Raw genomic sequence first — 20,517 nt, 5'->3', positions numbered from 1 at the left:
CAGCCAGATTTATCACTTCAATCTATTATAAACATCCTCCAACACTTTCTATCTGATAACCACGTTATTCCCACCCCTCACTTAAGGTCAGAAGGGAACACTGACGATATAGGTGCTATAGCAAAGTGTGGTGAAGAAATTAAATGGCACCTGGTTATCAGAAAGGGTCTTAAGGCTTGGTTTCAAACAACAGCTATCTAAGTGAGACGTGAGCCAAGTCCAAATGGAAGAAGCACACCAACATCTGTGATCTAAGGATTGTAAGTGATAGAATCCAAATCTGAAGGAGGGAACAACAGAGCTTAAATTGTGAGATTCTTGTTTGCAGAAGGCTATGGAAGACAGTGGAAGCCCAAAATACATTTGCACATTCCACACACAGAGTAAGCTCCAGTGATTCCCTATGACCATGAATGAAGGATGGGAATCACCTAGTTGTCAGACAGAAATGTTATTTTTAAATGATGACTGCGACACCATTTTTTTAATCTGTCAATTCTAGCATAGTGGTCTGTATTATTTCATAGTTTAATCTTTCACAGTTTAGGAGAGTAGATGTCTAAATCCAGAGGCTCAACAACAAGGGAGAGCTTTTTCTCTCTGTTGGCTCCTAGAAAGACCCTTGGCTCCTTTCAGCATTCAGGGTCCAGTGAATTTTGACCTTGTCTTCTACTGGGTCTGGGAGGTTCATAACACTGGGATGCTGGGTGGAAGAACAAATTCTACTCCAGTACTTTTTTCTTGGTGGTAGATGATCCTTCTCTGCTAACTTCTCTCTCTCTTTATCTCTTAAGATAAAATGTGACGTAGCCACACCACAGGGAAGCTTCCTTGCCTCCTGTCAGAGATGATATAAATTTAAGGGTGTTGCATCCCCCCCTAAGCCCCTTATATCTGATCCCATCGCCTCAGAGCACATCATGCTGTGTGATTGCATCACTACATAATTGTCACCGGAATCATGACATGCCTGCCAAACCACTGAGACTCATCAGTTGACACATATTTTTTTTGGTGGGGGTGCACAATTCAATCCATGACAACCATTTTTGACTTTGAGACTCACTGTGCCCTGCATTGACATCTTCCATAACTTCATTTATGCTTCCCTGCTCTCTTCCATTTTTAGATTTAGTTCCATACAATTGAAGGGCGCAATGATGTATTCTTTATGGTTATGGTTGGCACGTGGCAGTGGAAGGACTGTTTAATAAATAACCCATTGCCATTGAGTTGGTTCTGACTCAGAGGACCCTACATAAAGCTTCTGAGATTGTAAATCTTTATGGTCACAGACACCTCATAGAGCGGCTGGTGTGTTTGCACTGAGCAAATGGTGCCAAGAACAAATTTACCTTATGTAAAAGTATGCAAACCAAAAAGTTAATCCACTGCCTCTGAGTTGATTACAACTCTATGAAGTGGCTGATGGGTCTGTCAACCTTTCAGTTGGTAGCTGAGTCACCAGCTTAGTACCGAACCTCCAAGCCTCCTTATGTGTTAGCATAAATGCATTATGTAATAGATATATCAATATATAGCTACTGTATATAATAATTATATTTAAAAATGAATGGGATTACCAGACCACCATTAACGTGAATTGCCAGAAGTTGAAGAAATATCCTTTTTCACATATTCACGGAATTACATAAACTAAGATCACCTGTGCTGAGGCTGCAGGCCGTAGTGTGCATGATTGAATCGTGAGTTCAGTATCTTCTCCAGGTGCCTATTGATTAGTGCTGCAGTTGCTAATTTCTGGAGAAAATTATTGAATCGAGTGAAGAAGGAACTATCCATGGGATACCCATTTTCCCAAACACGGTGTAAAATCCATGCTCCTCGTCGAGTACTGAGGAATACCTGAGGGAAAGAGAGAAAGAGCAAATGAGCCAAGGTGAGAGGGTTTTATTCCTATGTTACACTACCCAGTTTTGGGATGTGAGCTACTGGGGAACAGGAGGTCATGTACTATTCAATGGTCGCTATTCAGTAGTTGGCCAGAGCTCACAACCAACTTCCTTGAAAAAGAAGTCTTTAATATCAAACTTTGGGCTGAAAACGGTTCACTCTGAATGCTCCTGAATGACTATCTTTAAAAGTATTCCTGGATATGGACATAACTCTTCTTTATACGAAATAATGTAGATGTGAACCATTCTATTAACTAACGATAGAATTCTATTCCATGGTTTGCATCACATTAAAAATGTACATTAAAAACTCCAGTGAATCAAGGGGAGTGTACTGCTTTTAACTGAATGCCATCAGAACCCCTTTCCAAATCTTTGTGTATTCTGATGAAATTATAAAAAAAGATATTAATTGATTGTTTGATTAGTGGTGCTTTTGCAGTATGGAGGGGATCACGTGATTTTCAATTCTCATTGGCCAGCTCTGTGATGGAAACGACAGGGGTGATGGGTACAAGTGACCAAGGTCGTACATTAAAATTTTTTCTTAATTAAGGAACTCTTTGGCAAGTTGCTTTTTTAGTATTTTAAGTCAGCTTTAGTAAGCAGTAATTTTTCTTAAAATCTGAATAAATTAAAAAATTATCACTAAATAAAATCAATAAAGATAACAGGGCTATCTACTCATCCTAACTGATAGTTTTTAAAAGATTATAATTGACACTATTAAATGTAGTCAATACTCCTGCATTGAAAAGTTATCTCATTTTCTTCTAAACTTAAATACTAGTGATTTTTTTTAGTGGAAGAAATAATGCTGAATAATCAATCATAAATGATCTGCTTGTTTTCCTTGAATTTGTGTGAAATGGAAAGGGCGGATTTATTATTTCCTTCTATCCCCTTTCTTTACTATTGATGTGTTAGAAAGCGTCGCATGACAGGATCGCACATGTATGATCTTCATTCCTTCTCCATGTTGTTTCTAGTTCTATCACTGAAATGCACTGCGTGTAGCTGGAGTCCCTTTTGCCTTTATTACTTTTGAAGCTTTTGTCATGACTCAACTGCTGCTGTGGCAATGGTGAAAATCAGAGCATCTCACACTTTCTCTGATTTGTTTTCATTTTATACTTAGTGCATGTGTTTGTCACTGGAGAAAGGAAAACCATCTGGCAGAGATGTAACTAACTCACGGTGACTCCATGCATGGCAGAGTAGAACTGTCTTCCGTAGGGTTCTTTTTTCCCCCTAGCTCTTAAAAAAATTTAATTTTAATAATATGTTATTGTATGTTAAGTGAAACCTAGACAGCAAATTAGGTGGCCATTTAACAATTTTTATACAAATTGCTTGTTACATTGGTCACCATTTCCGCCACGTGCCAGTGTCCTGATGATCACAATTGTGTTTGTTCTGTTTCTGCAAGTCTAATGTCCTTGGCCCTCCTTAGCTTCTCATTGTCCCTCTCTTTATAGTAAATGTTTACAGTTGGTTCCATATAGCTGGTTATTTAAGTGAGCACAGGACTCATACTCATGGATGACACTATTTATTTTTTAAGCTAGTCTGTTATTTAGTTGACAGGTGACCCCTGGAAGTTCCAAGTTCAAAGGATATCTTAGGACAATTGGGACAATTGTTTGGGGGAATTCTGATAGTCTCAGTCAGTCATGTAAGTCTGACTTTTTTTTTTTTTTAGGAATTTGAATTTTTTTCCTTTTTTCTCCCATTTTATCTGAGGCATTCTGTTATGTCTCTGATCAGACAATGTAGTGGTAGCTGGCACCACCTAGTTCGTCTGGTCTTAGGCTAGATGAAGCTGTGGCTTATGGGGCTCTTAGTCCTGGCCACATGTTTCTTCTTTGAGTCTTCGGTTTCCTTCGGTCTCATTGGCTCCAGATGCGCGGAGACCAATAACTGTACCTAGATGGAGGCATGCAAGCTTTCTGGACCTGAGAACATTCTCTTTATGAACTCTGTTATGTCAATTGGTCAGGTTGTCCCATGCACCATCGGGATGTCAGTGGCCGAATTTGGGGGAAGTCAGTCACCAGACTTTTCTTCCAAAGTGCTTCTAGAAAATGGACTTCATCTTTCAGTAAGCAGCGGGGCACATTCCAGTTTGCACCTTTCCCTGCTTTTCCATGCAAACATGAAGTACTTTTTCTGAATTTATCATCTGTTTTCCTGACCTTAAATCTATTAAGGCTGGGTCCCTGCTTTCACGCTCTTTCTGATCCTTTAGAGATCAAACCCATCTCTGGGTGGCATCCCTAAGAGCACAGGCTCCCATTAAGGCAGAGATGATTTTCAAAGAAACAAACAAACAAACAAACAAACCTGTTTCGCCACACGACTGAGTTCCACTGCAATGTCCACTCCCGAATTCCCAATGCCAACCACTATGATTCTTTTTCCTACAAAGGCTTCGGGACTTTTATACTCCCGACTGTGGAAATAGTTGCCTTCAAACTTCTCAATGCCTGTGGAGGAAGAATAGAGCTTCTTATTCTGAAGAGGCTTTTTCACATCACTAGCTCATCACAGAGAAGAAAATTGTGAGTAATCCGAAATAGCAAGACATTGCATCTGGGCCACTAATTTGAGTATCAGCCCTTGCCTTCAAATTTCTTTTACATTTCCCAGTGCTCAGGAAAGGAGAGAATAAAGGAGGATTGGTACCTGTGTATGCTACACGTAGTCTAGAAATCTCTTGTTTAGTAATAGAGTCTTCCGTATTACAGTTTAGTAAGTGCTGGCTAACTCACCTACAGGTTAGCAGGTTGAACTCAAGTCGAGCTAGAATTGAGGCCTGGGGATTTGGTTCCGAAAGTTCATGGCCTGGGAAACCTGTGGAGTGCATTTCTTCTCTGCACACATGGCCTCGCCACTCATCAAAACGGTCTCCATGCGGCTGACAGTCGCAGCAGCCTGCCGCTGCAGGGCCTTTCTTCATCCACCTGAACCCTCCTTACTTTCCAAGTGACTGATGCTGTGTTGTCCTTCGCTCCATTGAGTGCCTAGCTATTTCAGACATTGCCTCATTCTTGATCGATGTCTGTCTTACTCCCTGAAAACCTATCCAAATATTCTTAGTTTCACCCAGCGAGGAATCAAGTCAAAATGAAGTGTATCAAAATGCAATGGTTGGAGATTGATTATGTCATGGTCTCCAGAATATACTTGCATTTTAAAGCTCAGAAGAGCAAGGCAAGACCTGTTATTTTACCGTGAGGTATTGATATGTGGATCCTTGAAGCAGTACGGACGGCCCACTTACATAGCTAAGCTTGTGTGCGGTCAATTGGATAAATGAAATCCAAATTTAAGCTTTTCATTTCCACCTAGGACTCTTATTTTTAAATTATCGCAATGGCCTACAAAAGGAGTTTCTTATGATGGTTTTTAAAGAATTATAGAGAGGCCCTGAAATATGGAATATTTTTTTGATTTACTCTAGAAAGCAGCTGATGGAAAAGGAGAAGGAATGGGGGAAGAGTAAGAAGAGAGGGTTGAGTGAGTGGGGGAGTTACTTCTTCTTTGAAAGCAACGCCCGACTGTGCATACATGTGGATGAATGTGATTCGACCACAGAGCGTGCACTGGGAGGAATGAGCTGCCAGTTCATTTATGAATTAGTGTAAATCCCTGATGAATGAATGTCGCTTCCAGATGCTGTCTGTACTCCCCTTTACATTGCAGAGAACTTCTTCCTAATTTTCCACAGAGGTTTTTCTCTGATTATTGTGGTTAGGCTGTTTAAATGCTTTTGTTAAACAAAATGTTTTGTTTAATGTATGTTAAAAAGAGGATAAGTAAATCTATAGATTGCTTGGGGGTTGGGCAGAGGAGGTTGAGGAAATGGGGAGCTAACAACAACGAGGACAAGAAAGAAGAAACGGTTCTGAAATTGACTGTGGTGATGGTTATTGACGGTGGTGATGGTTATTGACTGTGGTGATGGTTATTGACGGTGGTGATGGTTATTGACGGTGGTGATGGTTATTGACTGTGGTGATGGTTATTGACTGTGGTGATGGTTATTGACTGTGGTGATGGTTATTGACTGTGGTGATGGTTATTGACGGTGGTGATGGTTATTGACGGTGGTGATGGTTATTGACTGTGGTGATGGTTATTGACGGTGGTGATGGTTATTGACGGTGGTGATGGTTATTGACGGTGGTGATGGTTATTGACGGTGGTGATGGTTATTGACGGTGGTGATGGTTATTGACTGTGGTGATGGTTATTGACGGTGGTGATGGTTATTGACGGTGGTGATGGTTATTGACTGTGGTGATGGTTATTGACTGTGGTGATGGTTGTCCAATTTAATATGATTGACCTATTGCATTGTATAGTTGGTGAATTATATGCCAATAAAATTGCTAAGACAAAAAAAGTCGATAAATGTGGGGTGATTTTTCTTAGTTATTACAAGTGACATAAATGTTGGCTAGTTGTGTGTTATTTTACATTACCAGAAACATTGTATTAACTCCAGTTTTAAGAATATTGTGTTTAATGACTTTTCCTGTTTATTTGGAAAGTGCCTTCCTACTCAATAGGTCCTAAGAGACACACCTGGGAAGGAATGAAGTGGGAAGTAGGGGTCGGTGTGATGGCCACTGCAGACCAGGACTCCATCAAAGACCAACGTCTCCTGCTTGCCATTCGCCTCCACCACGACATCCCATTGTCCACTCAAAGAAAAATCAGGGCGCTTCCTCACACTGCACACTTTTGTCTGAGAAGAGACGCGGGCAGAGATCACATGCAGTTATTGTCCTCTGGTTTATTTCCCTCCCTCCCTCTCTGCCTCCCAACAAATCCCACAAGTTTGAATAGCAAAACTCCTCTGAGGCTGCTCACTCTCACGAAGAGACCACAAGATATGGTGTGCTATAGCAACGTGTGAGAAGATGGTGCCAACTATCAGGAAAAAATAACATCTGGGCTTTTAAATGCTTGTCTTCAAACACGCAGCCATCTAAGTGAGGCATTAACTAAGCCCACATGGAAGAAGCACACCAGCCTGTGTGATTGGACTGCAAATAATCAAATCCAAATCCAAAGGAGGGAATGGCATCAGAGTTCACACTGTGAATACTTGGTGTGCAGAAGACTATGGAGGACAGTGGAAGCCCCACACCCATTTTCAGGGTCCACTATGGATCCAGCCTCTGGTCAATCCCCTCTGACGATAGTCGAATGATGTGAATAGATTTGTTATCAGAGAGAAAACACTGTAAAATCAATGGTGGCAGATGTTGTTAGGTTACAAAGTAATATCTTATCATTTGATTTCCCTTTGGACCCATTTAAAGTTGTTTCAGTTAATAAAAGTGAAGGGGAAACGCATGCGGATGAAGCCCCCAGTGAATTCCCTCTGCCCGTGGTCCAGAGATGTGAAGAGTCTTGCTATCATGCAGAGTGCTTTGGAAAGTGGATCACTGCAGATGCACTTAGGGTCAAATTTAATCCTTTATCATTTGATCTCCCTGCTGACCATTTTAAATTTGTTCTAGTGTTTAGTATTTTCTGCTTTCTTTTCGAATAAGGGCTTTCTCTGTTTTGCTTTGTAATTGTTATTAGGGTTTGTGTGTGTGTTGTGTGTGTGTTTCTCTGAATATGAAATCCATGATAGGTAAATCTATGGAGACTGTAACTGGGTTAATGGCTTCCTGAGGGTATGGCAGGGGAAGTTGTGGGGGAAATGGGGAGCTAATTATACTGAGTACAAGAAAGTAGAAAATGTTCTAAAATTAATTGTGGTGATGATTGTCCAAATCTTCTCAATACGATTCAATGATTGAATTGTATGATATGTGACTTATATATCAATAAAAGTGCTTTAAAAATGTGTCTGCAGCGTTAATGCTCATTTAGTTTCCACTCTTGTGTACTCCTGTGGTGAATTTTCTGTGTGCATTTCCAAGATATTTGCAGTGTTTTATTAATAACCCAGTTTTCCATAGAAATGGAATGAGGCTTACATGTAAGGAACAGAGGAATGAAGCCACAGGCATAATATCCTCCCTTCAGGAAGACTTCAAAATTTAAAATGCTATTCCTTGTGTTTATGTGTCAGGATAGTCCGGCCCACTTTCATGGAGATGACTTTAAAGGTTTTAGAGAGAAATTAACGGTGCACCTTGCCTGGGGAAATGGATGAAAGGTGGAGGTCTAAAGAAGCTGTGGTAGCACAGTGGTTAGTGTTCCACTGTTAACCTAATAGCCAGTGGCTTGGACACACCCGCTACCCAGTGCAAGCCCATTTTCATAAAATTACCATTTTGGAAACGCAATGGGGTCACTCTGAATCGAAATCTACTTGGTGGTAGTGAATTTGAATTTTGGGGTTTATGGAGGAGTTCTACTCCAGCCTGTAAAATCCCTATGACTTGGAGTTGATTCTCAGACAATGGTTTCGTTTTGGAGGTACGAAGATTATAGGAACTATTTGGCTTTGGAAAAGTTTTCTGTGCACGGTTTACACCACTGAAGTTGTTTCTCAGGCGATGTAGTTTGACCCCATTATTACTGGAATTATAAGTGTTTAAGCATTTGAATTTAAAGTTAGGAGAGAGAATCCTTACTATGCCATACTAATGTTTTGTCAGAATGGGTTCTTTGGGCAAAACACTTCAATCTCACATGAAAATTTCAAAACATTACTTCATTAGAAATGATTATTTTGTAGGGGTGGAAATTTGCTAATTATCTGTTTCTTTGAAGCTTGCAGATGCCAAGTGTAGCTTTCATGTCTGCATATGTGCATACACACACAAACACACACAAACTTACTATGCAATATTTCATTGATATATTCATATATATTTCAATATTCCATTTATAATTTACCTTAAAATTAATGTATTTCAGTAGGTCAAAGTGCTTGACATACATCCTGAAGTAGTCCATGAGTCTGGCGTTGTGCATGTAGTTGGGAAAGTGATCTGGTACAGGGAAGTCACTGAAGCACATCATCTCCTTGGAAGTGTTGAGGGTCACAGATCTATAGATACTGGGCACGTTCTCTGAAGTGTTTTTCTACAGGAGAAACCTTTTCTTAGTAACAAAAATGTAAGTAACAAGAGATGCAAAATAAAGGGGGCAAATAATCTCAAGTACACTAGGGCAGTGCCTCGTCTCTCATTTCATCCATGAATATTTTCTCCCTCAGGACCATAATTGCTAGAGAAAAAAGTGAATGGAGGCACCAATAAGACTCCAGCCTAACTTGTCAATCGAAAAAAACAAAAGGAAGTCAAAACTATGGAATGAAACATTTAAAAGACCGAAAGAAACATATATACCTAGACGTTTATACTCAATAAAACATCTTATAAAAATGGAAGATGGAAGTACACATGTTCAGCCTTGCTTGATACTTGCCTTCATGAAATGATCACTGATGATAAGGTGCTACAACAAAGGGTGGTGAAGAAAGCAGATGGTGCCCAGCTATCAACTAGAATCATATCTGGGATCCTAAAGGCTTGTATTCAAACAAGCAGTCGTCTAAATGAGGTGTTAACTAAGTCCACATGGAAGAAGTACACCAGCCCGTGGGATCCAAAGACGACAATAACAAAATCCAAATGGGGTGCAGGGAAAGTATCAGAGCTTAAATTGTGAACGCCCAATTTGTAGAAGGCTATGGAGGACAGTGGGAGCCCAAAATCCATCTACGGATGACTCAGATGAAGCCTCTGGCAGATCCCCTCTATCGACAGGCTAGGGAGTCAGACAGCTTTACTGTCAGACAGAGATTATTGTAAATTTGATTATGGTGGGTCGAGCCATCAGTTGATCTTCCTCTTGACTCAACCTGAATTTTCTCTAGACTCAAGTAGTTCTCACTTATTCCACTACAGAAATTTCTTCTCTGGCTTTTAAAATACGGCTTAATGGTCTTTTCTTTCTTACTATTATTTTCTTTATATCACCGTCATTATTATTTCCTTCTTGCTGTTTTCTTTTTGTTTTTTATTGCTTCTGTTGGGTTTCCCAGTTTGTGAACCACAGAAGGAGCGGATGCATAGAGACAATACCTGATACAGTGGTTTATAGGGGCCATGGGTAGTGGGGCAAGGGGTGGAGGTGGGGATAAGGGTGGGAAGAGTGAGGAGATTTGGGAAGCAAATAATGAATGAAGAGTGGGGAGGGAGAATTAGAAATGAATGTGATAATGTATATACAGATCTTTTAAAAAGGATTTAACTATGGGAGTACATGATATGTGAATATTATATCAAGACAACTATTTTAAAAAAAGAAACCAAACTTGACTAATGGTTTCCATGGTGACGGAGGAAGAGTTTTTGCTTATGGGGCATTGAGTTTGTGTTAATGGTGAAGGAATAATTGGAAAAGGATATCAATAATGGTTATTGATATCAATAATGGATATTGATAATTAACAACACGAAGAGTATAATCAATGGCACTGAAGTATATATGAAGAAGTTGTGCAATTGGAGAACGTTTGTTGAGTATATTTTTGTCACAATTAAAAAAATAATTATATGAATAACAATGAGTACAAGGAAGAATAAAATGTTCTAGAATTGATTGTGGTGATGATTATACAACTCTTCTTGATATGATTGAATTATTGAATTGTATGATATATGGAAGAAGTGCCAATTTAACTGCATGTTTAGACAAATGGAAGCAGAGAGATTTTGTCAGAAATCCAGCACAATCAGAAATACGAAAGGAAGTTCTTCAGATTAGGTGGGAATGAATCAAATGGAAACATGTAAATATAGGAAAGAATAAAAAATCATAAATATTTAATAAACACAAAAGGATATTAACTAGTAAAAATAGTAGTAGCTTGTAGGGTTTCTGAGAATAACATATTTGAGCAGTACTGTGACACCGTGTTGGTGTTCGGTGTCAATGATGTGGTTCTGACCCATAGCAACCCTGTGCACAACAGAAGGAAACACTGTCCTATCCGGCGCCATGCTGACAATGGTTTCTATGCTGGAGCCCATTGTTGCAGCCACGGTGTCACCTCATCTTGTTGAGGGCCTTTCTCTTTTTCACTGCCCTTCCACTTTACCAAACGTGATGTCCTTCTCAGAACCTGGTGTCTCCGGACAGCATGTCCAAAGTCCGTAAGAAGTCTCACCATCTCTGTCTCTAAGGAGCACTCTGACGGTACTTCTCCCAAGACAGATTTGTGTGTCCTTTTTGCAGTCCATTGTACTTTCAGTATTCTTCACTAGCACCACAATCTATTCTTCTTTGGTCATTCTTATTCAATGTCCAACTTCCCTATGCATATGAGGCGATTGAAAATACTGTGTTGTGAGTCAGGCATACTTTGCTCCTGAAAGTAACATCTCTGCTTTTCAATACCCTAAAACTCATTGTATTAGGTAAATCTGCTGCACAAGACTTCTTTAGAATATTGAAAAAGAAGTGAAATACGTAATAATAACACAAAGAATAGGAGGGGTAAGGAGTTAAATGATGGTAAGATCTTTGTTTTGTTTAAAAATAGAGACATTAGAGATTCATACATATTGAAAATTTCAAGATAACTGCTAATAACAACACAATACTAGATAGCTAAATAGTGAATGTAGAAAAAAAAGAATAAAAATATTCAAGTAAAACAAAAAGAAAGAAATGAAGAATAAAGTAACAACAAAGATGAAATGAATAAAAAACCCGAATATGGTAAACTAAGACAACAGCAAAAAACCAAATTAATTGCTGTGGAGTAAATTCTGATTCATCGCAACCCTATAAGGCAGAATAGAACAGCTTCTGGGAGATTCTAAGGCTGTAAGAACAGAAAACCTAATTTTTCTCCCGGACCAGCTGCACCTGGTCCGACTATCACAAACCAAGAGACCCAAGAACTCAAAAGGTGAGGCTCACCGAGCCATTATTGGAGCGGCTGATGGTTTCAAACTGCCAACCTTGTGGTTAACATCCTGATATGTAACTCACTATGCCAGCAGGGCTCCTTTCTACACTAAAGCCCCATAGTTCATTGTATATAAACACTCCAACAAAAATAATACTAAACAGACAAAACCTTTATGTTGTTTACACTTGATAAAGTTAGACTGGAAAAAGGATAGATTAGGTGAACATTAATCAAAAGGCAACTGGAGTAGTGTATTAATGTCAGACAAGATAGGCATCCTGACAAGATTAGACATAATGAGAACATAATGTTATAAAAGCAAATTCTACTGGAAGGAAGACAGAATCATATGAACAGAAGTAATAGGAAAAAATAAAAATTCATAATCATTGCTGGAGAAATTAACTCATTGCACTAAATAAATGATCGGACAATAGAAAAATGCTTTATGCATAGAAGATTAAAGAGAAGACCAAAAATGTAGCTTAATTGGCATATAGAGACAAATGTGCCCAACAATAGAAGTTTGAATTTTTTGAGGTGCATATGAAATATTTACCAAATGAGCCTTAACAGATTTCAAAAAATAAAAACAGAACATCTTCTCCTACCACAATGGAATTAAATTAGTAATCAATAAGAGGAAGATAACCATAAGTCTCCTATTTGTTTATAAATTAAGCAACACATTGAAAGGATATTAGAAAGTATTTTGAATTGAACAACAGTGAAAAGACAATGCACCAAACCAGTAGATGAAACAAAGCAGTGTGCAGAGGACAATTTATAGCTTTAGAGGCATATATTAGAGCACTTTATCACAATTAAAAACATGCACAATTTGGGTAAATTTCATTTACCAAATGACGAATGAAAGAAACAATATTCAAAAGAGCATAGCTACATGCTTTCAGGAACCAGCAAAATTGATAACCTAACTAACTGCCATCGAGTCAATGCTGATTCATAGTGACCCTATTAGACAAGTTAGAACTGCCTCCTTTGAGTTTATGAGACTATAACTATTTCTGGGAGTTGAAAACCTCATCTTTTCCCAGAGGAGTGATTGGGGGTTTTGAACTGCTGTCCTTTCGGATTGCAGCCCAACTCATCAATAAAGGGTAGTAGAAATCAAAATAGTGCTTACTTATGGAGGCAACTTGGCATTGACTGAGAAGGAACACATGGCAAACTTCTAACTTTCTGGAAATAATTTATATTTGATAGCTTATTGGCTAAGTGAGTGTGTTCACATTTAAGATTAGCCCAGCTTTTAAAATAAAAGTCAAAAGCATGGAAACTCCTGCATTAGGAAAGAAAGTAACCTCGAAGTGTATGGAGACAATCCTAAAACAAACGACCCAGCAAACTAGTAAGTGAAGTGATGGCAAAAGGGGCAAAAGGGAAGCTCACTGGCATGAAGCAGGGAACCAATAGCGAGGTCTGTGGGGCCGGCCCCAATCCCAACTATGTGGACTCCTACCCCTGCCTGCCCATCACAGAAGAATGCACTTCAGTGGACAGCACTGAAACTACAGCTCAGGAAGAGGGACATGTCTAATCAGAGCACACAGGAGCAAATGAAGGGGGAGGAAGAGAGAGTGGAGCACATCCTGGCCCACCAAGCCTTGAGGACAATATTCCCGCTCAGAGCAGCCAATGCACAGAGAGGATCATAGGGCCAGCCCCACCATAAGACATGACCTCCCTCACTGAACCATAGCACTAGGGGGGGACAACACTGGAGACATAGTGGAGGAATTGTGTCCAATCTGACCCCACCACACTGGGAGGAAACACTAAGGGCATGTAACAGAGCAGCAAGGGGAGCAAAGCAATGAAGTCCCTGGAGAATACCAATAACAGATTTGGGGTCCAAGGCGTGGCATCCCATCAGTCTCAACTAGAAAACACTCCCAAAGGTCAACACTTTATAGCCTTTTCTTTTTTTGTCATTGGTTATTTTTGTTGTTGCTGTTTTTTTTTTTGCTCTGTCTTGTTTTTGTGCTTATTATTATCTCTGCATGTCTATCTAGGATACACTATCCGGAGGAGAAAACAACAGGACCTATGGTTCTGGGGGACACAGGAGAAGAGGAGGTGGGGGAAAGAAAGTGGATATTAACAAACCCAGAGACAAGGGAACAGCAAGTGATCTAAAATCGATGGTGAGGAGGGCATAGGATGCCTGATGGGGCTTGGTCAAGGGCAATGTAGCCAAGGGAATTATTGAAACCCCAATGATGGCCAAACATGATAGTTGGAAAAGAATAAAGTAAAAGGAAGTAGAGGAAAGAACTAGGAGGCAAAGGACATTTATAGAGGTCTAAATACAGTTATATACATATGTAATTATTTTTATATATAACAATAGGGAAATAGATCAACATCGGGCCTCTACTCAAGTACTCCCTCAATGCAAGAATACTTTGTAATAACCTGGCACTCTGTGATGTTCACCTTCCCGACATGATCACTGAAGACAAAATGGGTGCATAAGTAAATGTGGTGAAGAAAGCTGATGGTACCCAGTTATAGAAAGATATAGTGTCTGGAGTCTTAAAGGCTTGAAGATAAACAAGTGGCCATCTAACTTATAAGCAACAAAGCCCACACCAGAGAAGCACACCAGCCCGTGTAATCATGAGGTGTCGATGAGATCAGGTATCAGGCATCAAAGACCCAAAGCAAAAAATCATATTGTGAATGCAGAAGACAAAGCGGGTGCATGGGCAAGGGCGGTGAAGAAAGCTGATGGTATCCAGTTGTCAAAATATATAGAATCTAGGGTCCCATAGGCTGGAAGATAAACAAGGGGCCATCTAACTGAAAACCAACAAAGCCCACATGGAAAATACACACCAGCCTGTGAGATGACAAGGCATCGAAGGGATCAGGTACCAGCATCAAAGACACACACACAAAACAATCATAGCTTTGTGAATGAGGGGGAGTTCAGAGTGGGGACCCAGGGCCCATCTGGGGAAAATTGGATATCCCCTTGCAGAAGGGCTGTGGGGAGGTGATGAACCAGTTATAATGCAATGTAGCAATGATAAAACATACATTTTTCCTCTAGCTCTTGAATGCTTCCTCCCCCCTCCCCCCCTCCAATATCATGATACCAATTCTACCTTACATAACCGGCTGGACTGGGAGATTTACACTGGCATGGATAGGAACTGGAAATACGGGGAATCCAGGATGGATGAACCCCGCAGGAACAGTGGTGAGAATGGCGATATTGGGAAGATGGAGGGAGGGTGAGGGGGAAAGGGGAAACAGATAACAAGGTCTACATGTAACCTCCTCCCTGGAGGACGGACAGCGGAGAACTGGGTGAGGAAGACGTCAGATGGTGTAAAATATGATAAAATAATAATTATTTATAAATTAGCAAGGGTCCAGGGGGAGGTGGGAGCGGGGAGGGAAGGGAAAACTGAGGAGCTGATACCAAGGGCTCAAGTAGAAAGCAGGTGTTTTGAGAATGATGATGGCAACATATGTAGGAATGTGCTGGACACAAATGATGTATGTACGGATTGTAAAAGGAGTTGTATGAACCCCTAATAAAATGATTTTAAAAAATCATATTGTGAGTGAGTGGAGACCCAAAGTCCATCTGTAGACAATTGGATATCCCCTTACAGAAGGGTCACAAGGAAGAGACCAGCAAGTCAGGATGCAGTATAGCAACAATGACACATACAACTTTCCTCTAGTTCTTTAATGCTTCCTGCTCCCACTATCATGATCCCGATTCTACCTTACAAATCTGGCTAGACCAGAGGATGTACAGGGGTACAGATAGGAACTGGAAACACAGGGAATCCAGGACAGATGCACCCTTCAGAACCAGTGGTGAGAGTGGTGATGCTGGAAGGGTGGAGGGAAGGTGGGATAGAAAGTGTGAACTGATCACAAGGATCTACATATAACCCCCTCCCTGGAGGATGGAAAACAGAAAAGGGGGTGAAGGGAGAAGTCGGACAGTGTAAGCCATGACAAAATAATAATAATTTATTAATTATCAAGGGTTAGTGAGGGGGTGGAGCGGGGAGGGAGGGGGGAAAATGAGGAGCTGATACCAAGGGCTGAAGCAGAAAGCAAATGGTTTGAGAATGATGATGGCAACAATTGTACAAATGCACTTGACACAATGGATGGATGGATGGATTGTGATAAGAGACGCAAGAGGCCCCAATAAAATGGTTTAAGAAACATGTATGTTCATTGAACTCTAACAACAGCAACAACAAAAATAACAACAAAATTAGTGTAGTAATAGTAAGACCAACACAATATAATTCAAACTAAGAGTAGCCACAAAGATATTTCATATTAAATGAAACAGTTTAGCAAAAGGAGCCGTAGTGGCTCAGTGTATTAGGTGTTGGGCTGCTCACTGAAAGGTTGGCGGTTTGAACTCACTGGCTGCTCTGCAGAACAAGCAAGAGGTAGTCTGATTTTGTAAAGATTTACAGCCCCGAAAACTCTATGGAGCAGTTCTACTTTCCTTTGCTGATCACTGTGAATAAGAATTGACCTGATACCAGTGGGTTTGGTTCTTAATCCACCAAGAACATAAGATAGTCATGAATAAAAAACTTAGCAACTAGTGAAGGTGTTCCCCCAAAAGGATATGTTGAATATTAAACATTGAACCCATGACTATCACTTTATTTTTAAATAGGGTCTTTGCAGATGTTTAGTGAGGCCACAGTAAATTAATTTGAGCCCCAATCCAATATGACTCCTGTCTTTTTAAGGAAAGGAGAAGAAACTTAGTCACAGGGACAGGGGAGAAGATCATGTGCAAATGAAACGGAGATTGGCATAACATAGAAACAAGCCAAATTATGCCCAGGATTCCTGGCATCCACCAGCTGCGATGGAAGATTCTCTTCTCGAGTCTTCAGAAGACCAGGCCCTGTCAACAACTTGATACTGAGCTGCCAGAACCATTAGGAGGGGTTCTGTTGTCTTAAGTCACCCACTTTGTGGTGGTCCTAGCAAGCACACATGACTGCCGAACCTTATGTGTACATGCATAAGCATACATGCATCTATAGGTGCACCTACATGCGTACATTCAAGGAGAAATAGATAAAGTCAACATATGCAATAAGACTACTGTATCACATTTCACTTTGAGTCCCTGAGAAAAATCTTGCATTTAGAAATTTGGAAAAAAAACACATCTAATCTATTTTTGGCGCACTCTGCCATGACCTCACACTTGAGTAATTGTTGAATAGCTTCAAAACTGGACAAATCTCTTCAGCCCTTCTCTACTTGGATCTATTCTGAACAGGGCAGCCACAAGCACCCGTTTGAAGTACATCGTTCCTCTGTTTAAAAGCTTCTAATGGTTTTCATTGGTAAAGTGGAGGGGGAGCATAAACAAGAAAGGCCTTCCACAAGATGCATTGACCCAGTGGCTGCATCAGTGGCTCAAGCACCGGAACCTGAGAGCACGGCGCAGGCCAGGCCAGTGTTCTGTTCTGTTGCCCACAGGGTCGCTGAGTCAGAACCGACTTGACGCCACCCAACAGCAATAATGATGCTTTTTAATGTCCACCCAGATCAGTCTTTATCATGGTCCTGATGCCTCTGTATAATTGGTTGGTCATTACTGCTGCTCTGAGAATCTTCTAGACTTCTTCCATTGGACACTAGAATTCAGCCACACTGACCGTTTGGCCCTTCTCCTACCACACTTGGAATGATCCAAGTGTACTGTGGCTTTCTATGACCTCTTCTTTAAGTTATTCTCTCTAAACTCCCCTCTTCTATTTTTCTCTACTCTACGCACCATAACAGAGCCCCGGGGAACAGTGAGCTGTGCATTTGGCCGCTAACCACAAGTTCAGCGACCCAAAGTCCCCACCCACTTCCTGGGAGAAAGATGCAGCTTTCTGCCCTGTCAGAATTCATAGCCTCAGAAAGCCAGAGGGCAGTTCTACTCGGTCCTATGTGCTATGTGTCGAATTGACTTGATGGCAACGAGTTTTTCTCTCACTGATCATAGAATAGTGTCTGGTACATAGTGCCTGCTCAGTGAATTTGTTGACTAAATGAGCAAACCCTTGAATTAAATAAAATGGGTTTGTGGCATATTATTTAGAATTAAATGACAATTCAAGGAAAATATGAAAAAAACAACAGCAACTGTGTAGGCTACACAGATATTTTTATGACCGGAGCTCCAGATTGACATGTCTATGTGACGGCTGCTGAGAAGCTCCCCAGTCACTGATTTGTTCTAGGAGCACCAGAAAACAGATCCCATGGGACAGAGATGTCTGTTGTTCTACCAGCAAACCTATTCTTCACAGGGATGGATAGGTCTCATACATCAGCCACTGGCCCGTAGCCTAGGTGGATGGCCGTAAGAGCCAGGAGGAAGAAACAAACAAACTCAGCAATGAATTATACTACTCCCTCCTACATCCACGCTGTCAGGAAGAAAAAGTATGTGATATGTGATTAGTAGAAAGAATTTTCACTCAAGAGAGCCAGCCCTTTAGGATGTTTCTGGTGGACATATGAAAACTTAGCTCCCCAGAATAACCAAACCCACTGCCATCAAGTTGATTCTGACTCACTGGACACCCACCGAGGGCTTTGGAGTGGTAAATCTTTAGGGGAGCAAATGGCCTCCTCTTCCTCTTGAAGAGTGGCTGGCGATTGAATTTTGGACCTCGCAGTTAGCAACCCAACACCTAATCGACCGTGCTGCGGAATAATCATAAGAAACCCCTAAACTCACTGCCGTTGAGTTGATGCCAATGGACAGCAACCAGGTACAACAGCGTAGAGCTGTCTCTCTGGGATTCTGAGACTGTAAAGCTTCACGTGAGTGGAAAGCCTTGTTTTCCTCCTATGAGAAGCCGGTGATTTCAACCAAACTCCTAACCCACCAGACCATCAGGGCTCCTGGGCTGCAGAATAGAATCCAAAAATGGCATGCTTGGCCTTGAAATGGATAAATATTTACATTTTCCTCAATCAGTGAGGTGAGAACAAGCATTACATGTGTTCAATGTTTCTTCTGAAGGAGCCCTGGGCCACAACAGTTAAGAGTCTGAACTCCCCCAGCACCTGTTCCTGCCCCAGCGAGTGGCCCTGGAGAAAGACCTGAACGCGTCCTTCCAAAGGGTGGTGGCTCAGAAACCCTACAAAGCCGTTTCACTCATTTACAGTGAATTGAAACGGACTCAACGCCACGTAAGAACCAGTCACTCTCGAATTACGGAGCGCTGTATATTACGTTTGAGAATAACGCCAGGTGAGCTGTTACGGCTATTTGAAAAGTTGCATGCTTGAAGCCAGACAAAAGGCAAACTTACGTGGAACTTCCAGAGCCCTCCAATATCGTCATTTCTTTCAAAACACGTGGGTTGCAAGCCTTCATCCAAGCAGCACTTCATGGCTCCCAGTCCGCTAATTCCGGCTCCAATCACAGCGATTCTCTTCTTGGCCATGGTGGGCACTGCTTGGCAGAAACCAAGAGCTCTCTCATCACCTTCCATCCAAGTCACACAAAAACTACTCTGTCTCCACGTTTGATTATTCTTATTGATCCTGAGAACGCCAATGTGTTATTTCCCATCGGGGACTGTGATCAGCATGAAGGACACTCTTGCATACCAAAAGTATACAAAAACCAATTTCTTCCCTCAAAAAGTTTTCTATATGGTTAAGAAAGAGACACACACTTGCTAGGGACTATCATAAAGATAATAAAAATAAAGTTATTCTCTTGGAAGATTCTCTGTTTAGTCAGGAAGAGAGATGACAAGTAATTACCATGCTTTGTGACAAGATACGACCAGGTTTTCCATGCTATGCACACGCAGAACTGAGAAGGGCTATCTGACCGTCTATGCGTCTGAGTTGACTCATGGTACTGAGCTTGGTTTGGGTTGGGTTATGAGTTGACTGCTGACTAACTCCAGGTCAGCCATTTGAACTTCCTAGTGGATCCTTGAAAGAAAGATGAGGCTTTTTGCTCCCATAAAGATCAGCAGCCTGAGAAACCAGGGAAATTCTACTCTGTTCTGAGTGTGGCATGCGTCAGAATTCAATGACAGGATTTAGACTCGACGGCAGGGAGGTTAGCTCTGATGGGAGGGAGCAGGCGCCCTGGAGGTGTAATGGCCTATGTGTTGGGCCACTAGCTGAAGAGATCAGCACCTCAAATCTACCACTTACTCCACAGGAGAAAACGAAACGAACATGAGGCGTTCTGCCCCTATAAAGGTGTACATTCTTGGAATTTCAAAGAGGAAGTTCTACTTTGTCCTGCAGGGTTTCTATGAGTTGGAATTGATTCCATGATAGTGAGAGGCAGGAGTGTCAAAAGAACTAACGTGAAAAAGAGTAGGTATGAATTAACCCAAGAAAGGGGTGCGTGTGTGTGTGTGTGTGTGTGTGTCGGTGGGGGGGCGGGGGGGTTGGGACATTCCAGACAGCAGAAAGAGTGTGAGCAAGCAGTTTAGTGCGTTTCATAACATAAAGCTTGAAATGAATTGAATATTCGATCTGTCAATAATCTTTCCCAGATCATTTTCAGTGAAAATAGTGAGCTAGAAATAATTGACCGTGAGCAGAGGAGAAAGCAAGACAAGAGAAAGTAGACACAGTGATTGTTAAATACATTCCAGAAAGGCTTTTAAAAGCTAAGCAAACCAATAA

The 20,517-nt window shown here is 41.0% G+C and overlaps 1 protein-coding gene across 1 annotated transcript; it reads right to left on the bottom strand.

The window, feature by feature from the left end:
- Positions 1–1,662: 1,662 nt before the first annotated feature.
- Positions 1,663–19,304, bottom strand: LOC142437189 (flavin-containing monooxygenase 5-like). Its single transcript, XM_075540461.1, has 5 exons — positions 19,170–19,304; positions 8,787–8,975; positions 6,507–6,669; positions 4,260–4,402; positions 1,663–1,866 (listed from the first exon to the last, which is right to left on the bottom strand). Exons 1-5 carry the CDS (start codon positions 19,302–19,304, stop codon positions 1,663–1,665), a joined length of 834 nt encoding a protein of 277 aa, XP_075396576.1.
- Between the last annotated feature and the right edge of the window lie 1,213 nt (positions 19,305–20,517).

Source organism: Tenrec ecaudatus, chromosome 1 (genome assembly GCF_050624435.1).
Source record: "Tenrec ecaudatus isolate mTenEca1 chromosome 1, mTenEca1.hap1, whole genome shotgun sequence".
In the NCBI taxonomy this organism is placed as follows: domain Eukaryota; kingdom Metazoa; phylum Chordata; class Mammalia; order Afrosoricida; family Tenrecidae; genus Tenrec; species Tenrec ecaudatus.
This window is presented reverse-complemented; position numbering and strand designations above follow the sequence as displayed.

Excerpts from the sequence above, each read along its gene's own strand:
- LOC142437189 (XM_075540461.1), bottom strand. The coding sequence starts at position 19,304 with ATGGCCAAGAAGAGAATCGCTGTGATTGGAGCCGGAATTAGCGGACTG. Across the intron at positions 8,976-19,169 it reads GAGGGCTCTGGAAGTTCCAC|AAAAACACTTCAGAGAACGT; the intron begins GTAAGTTTGCCT and ends TTTCTCCTGTAG. Across the intron at positions 6,670-8,786 it reads TGAAATACATTAATTTTAAG|ACAAAAGTGTGCAGTGTGAG; the intron begins GTAAATTATAAA and ends GTCTCTTCTCAG.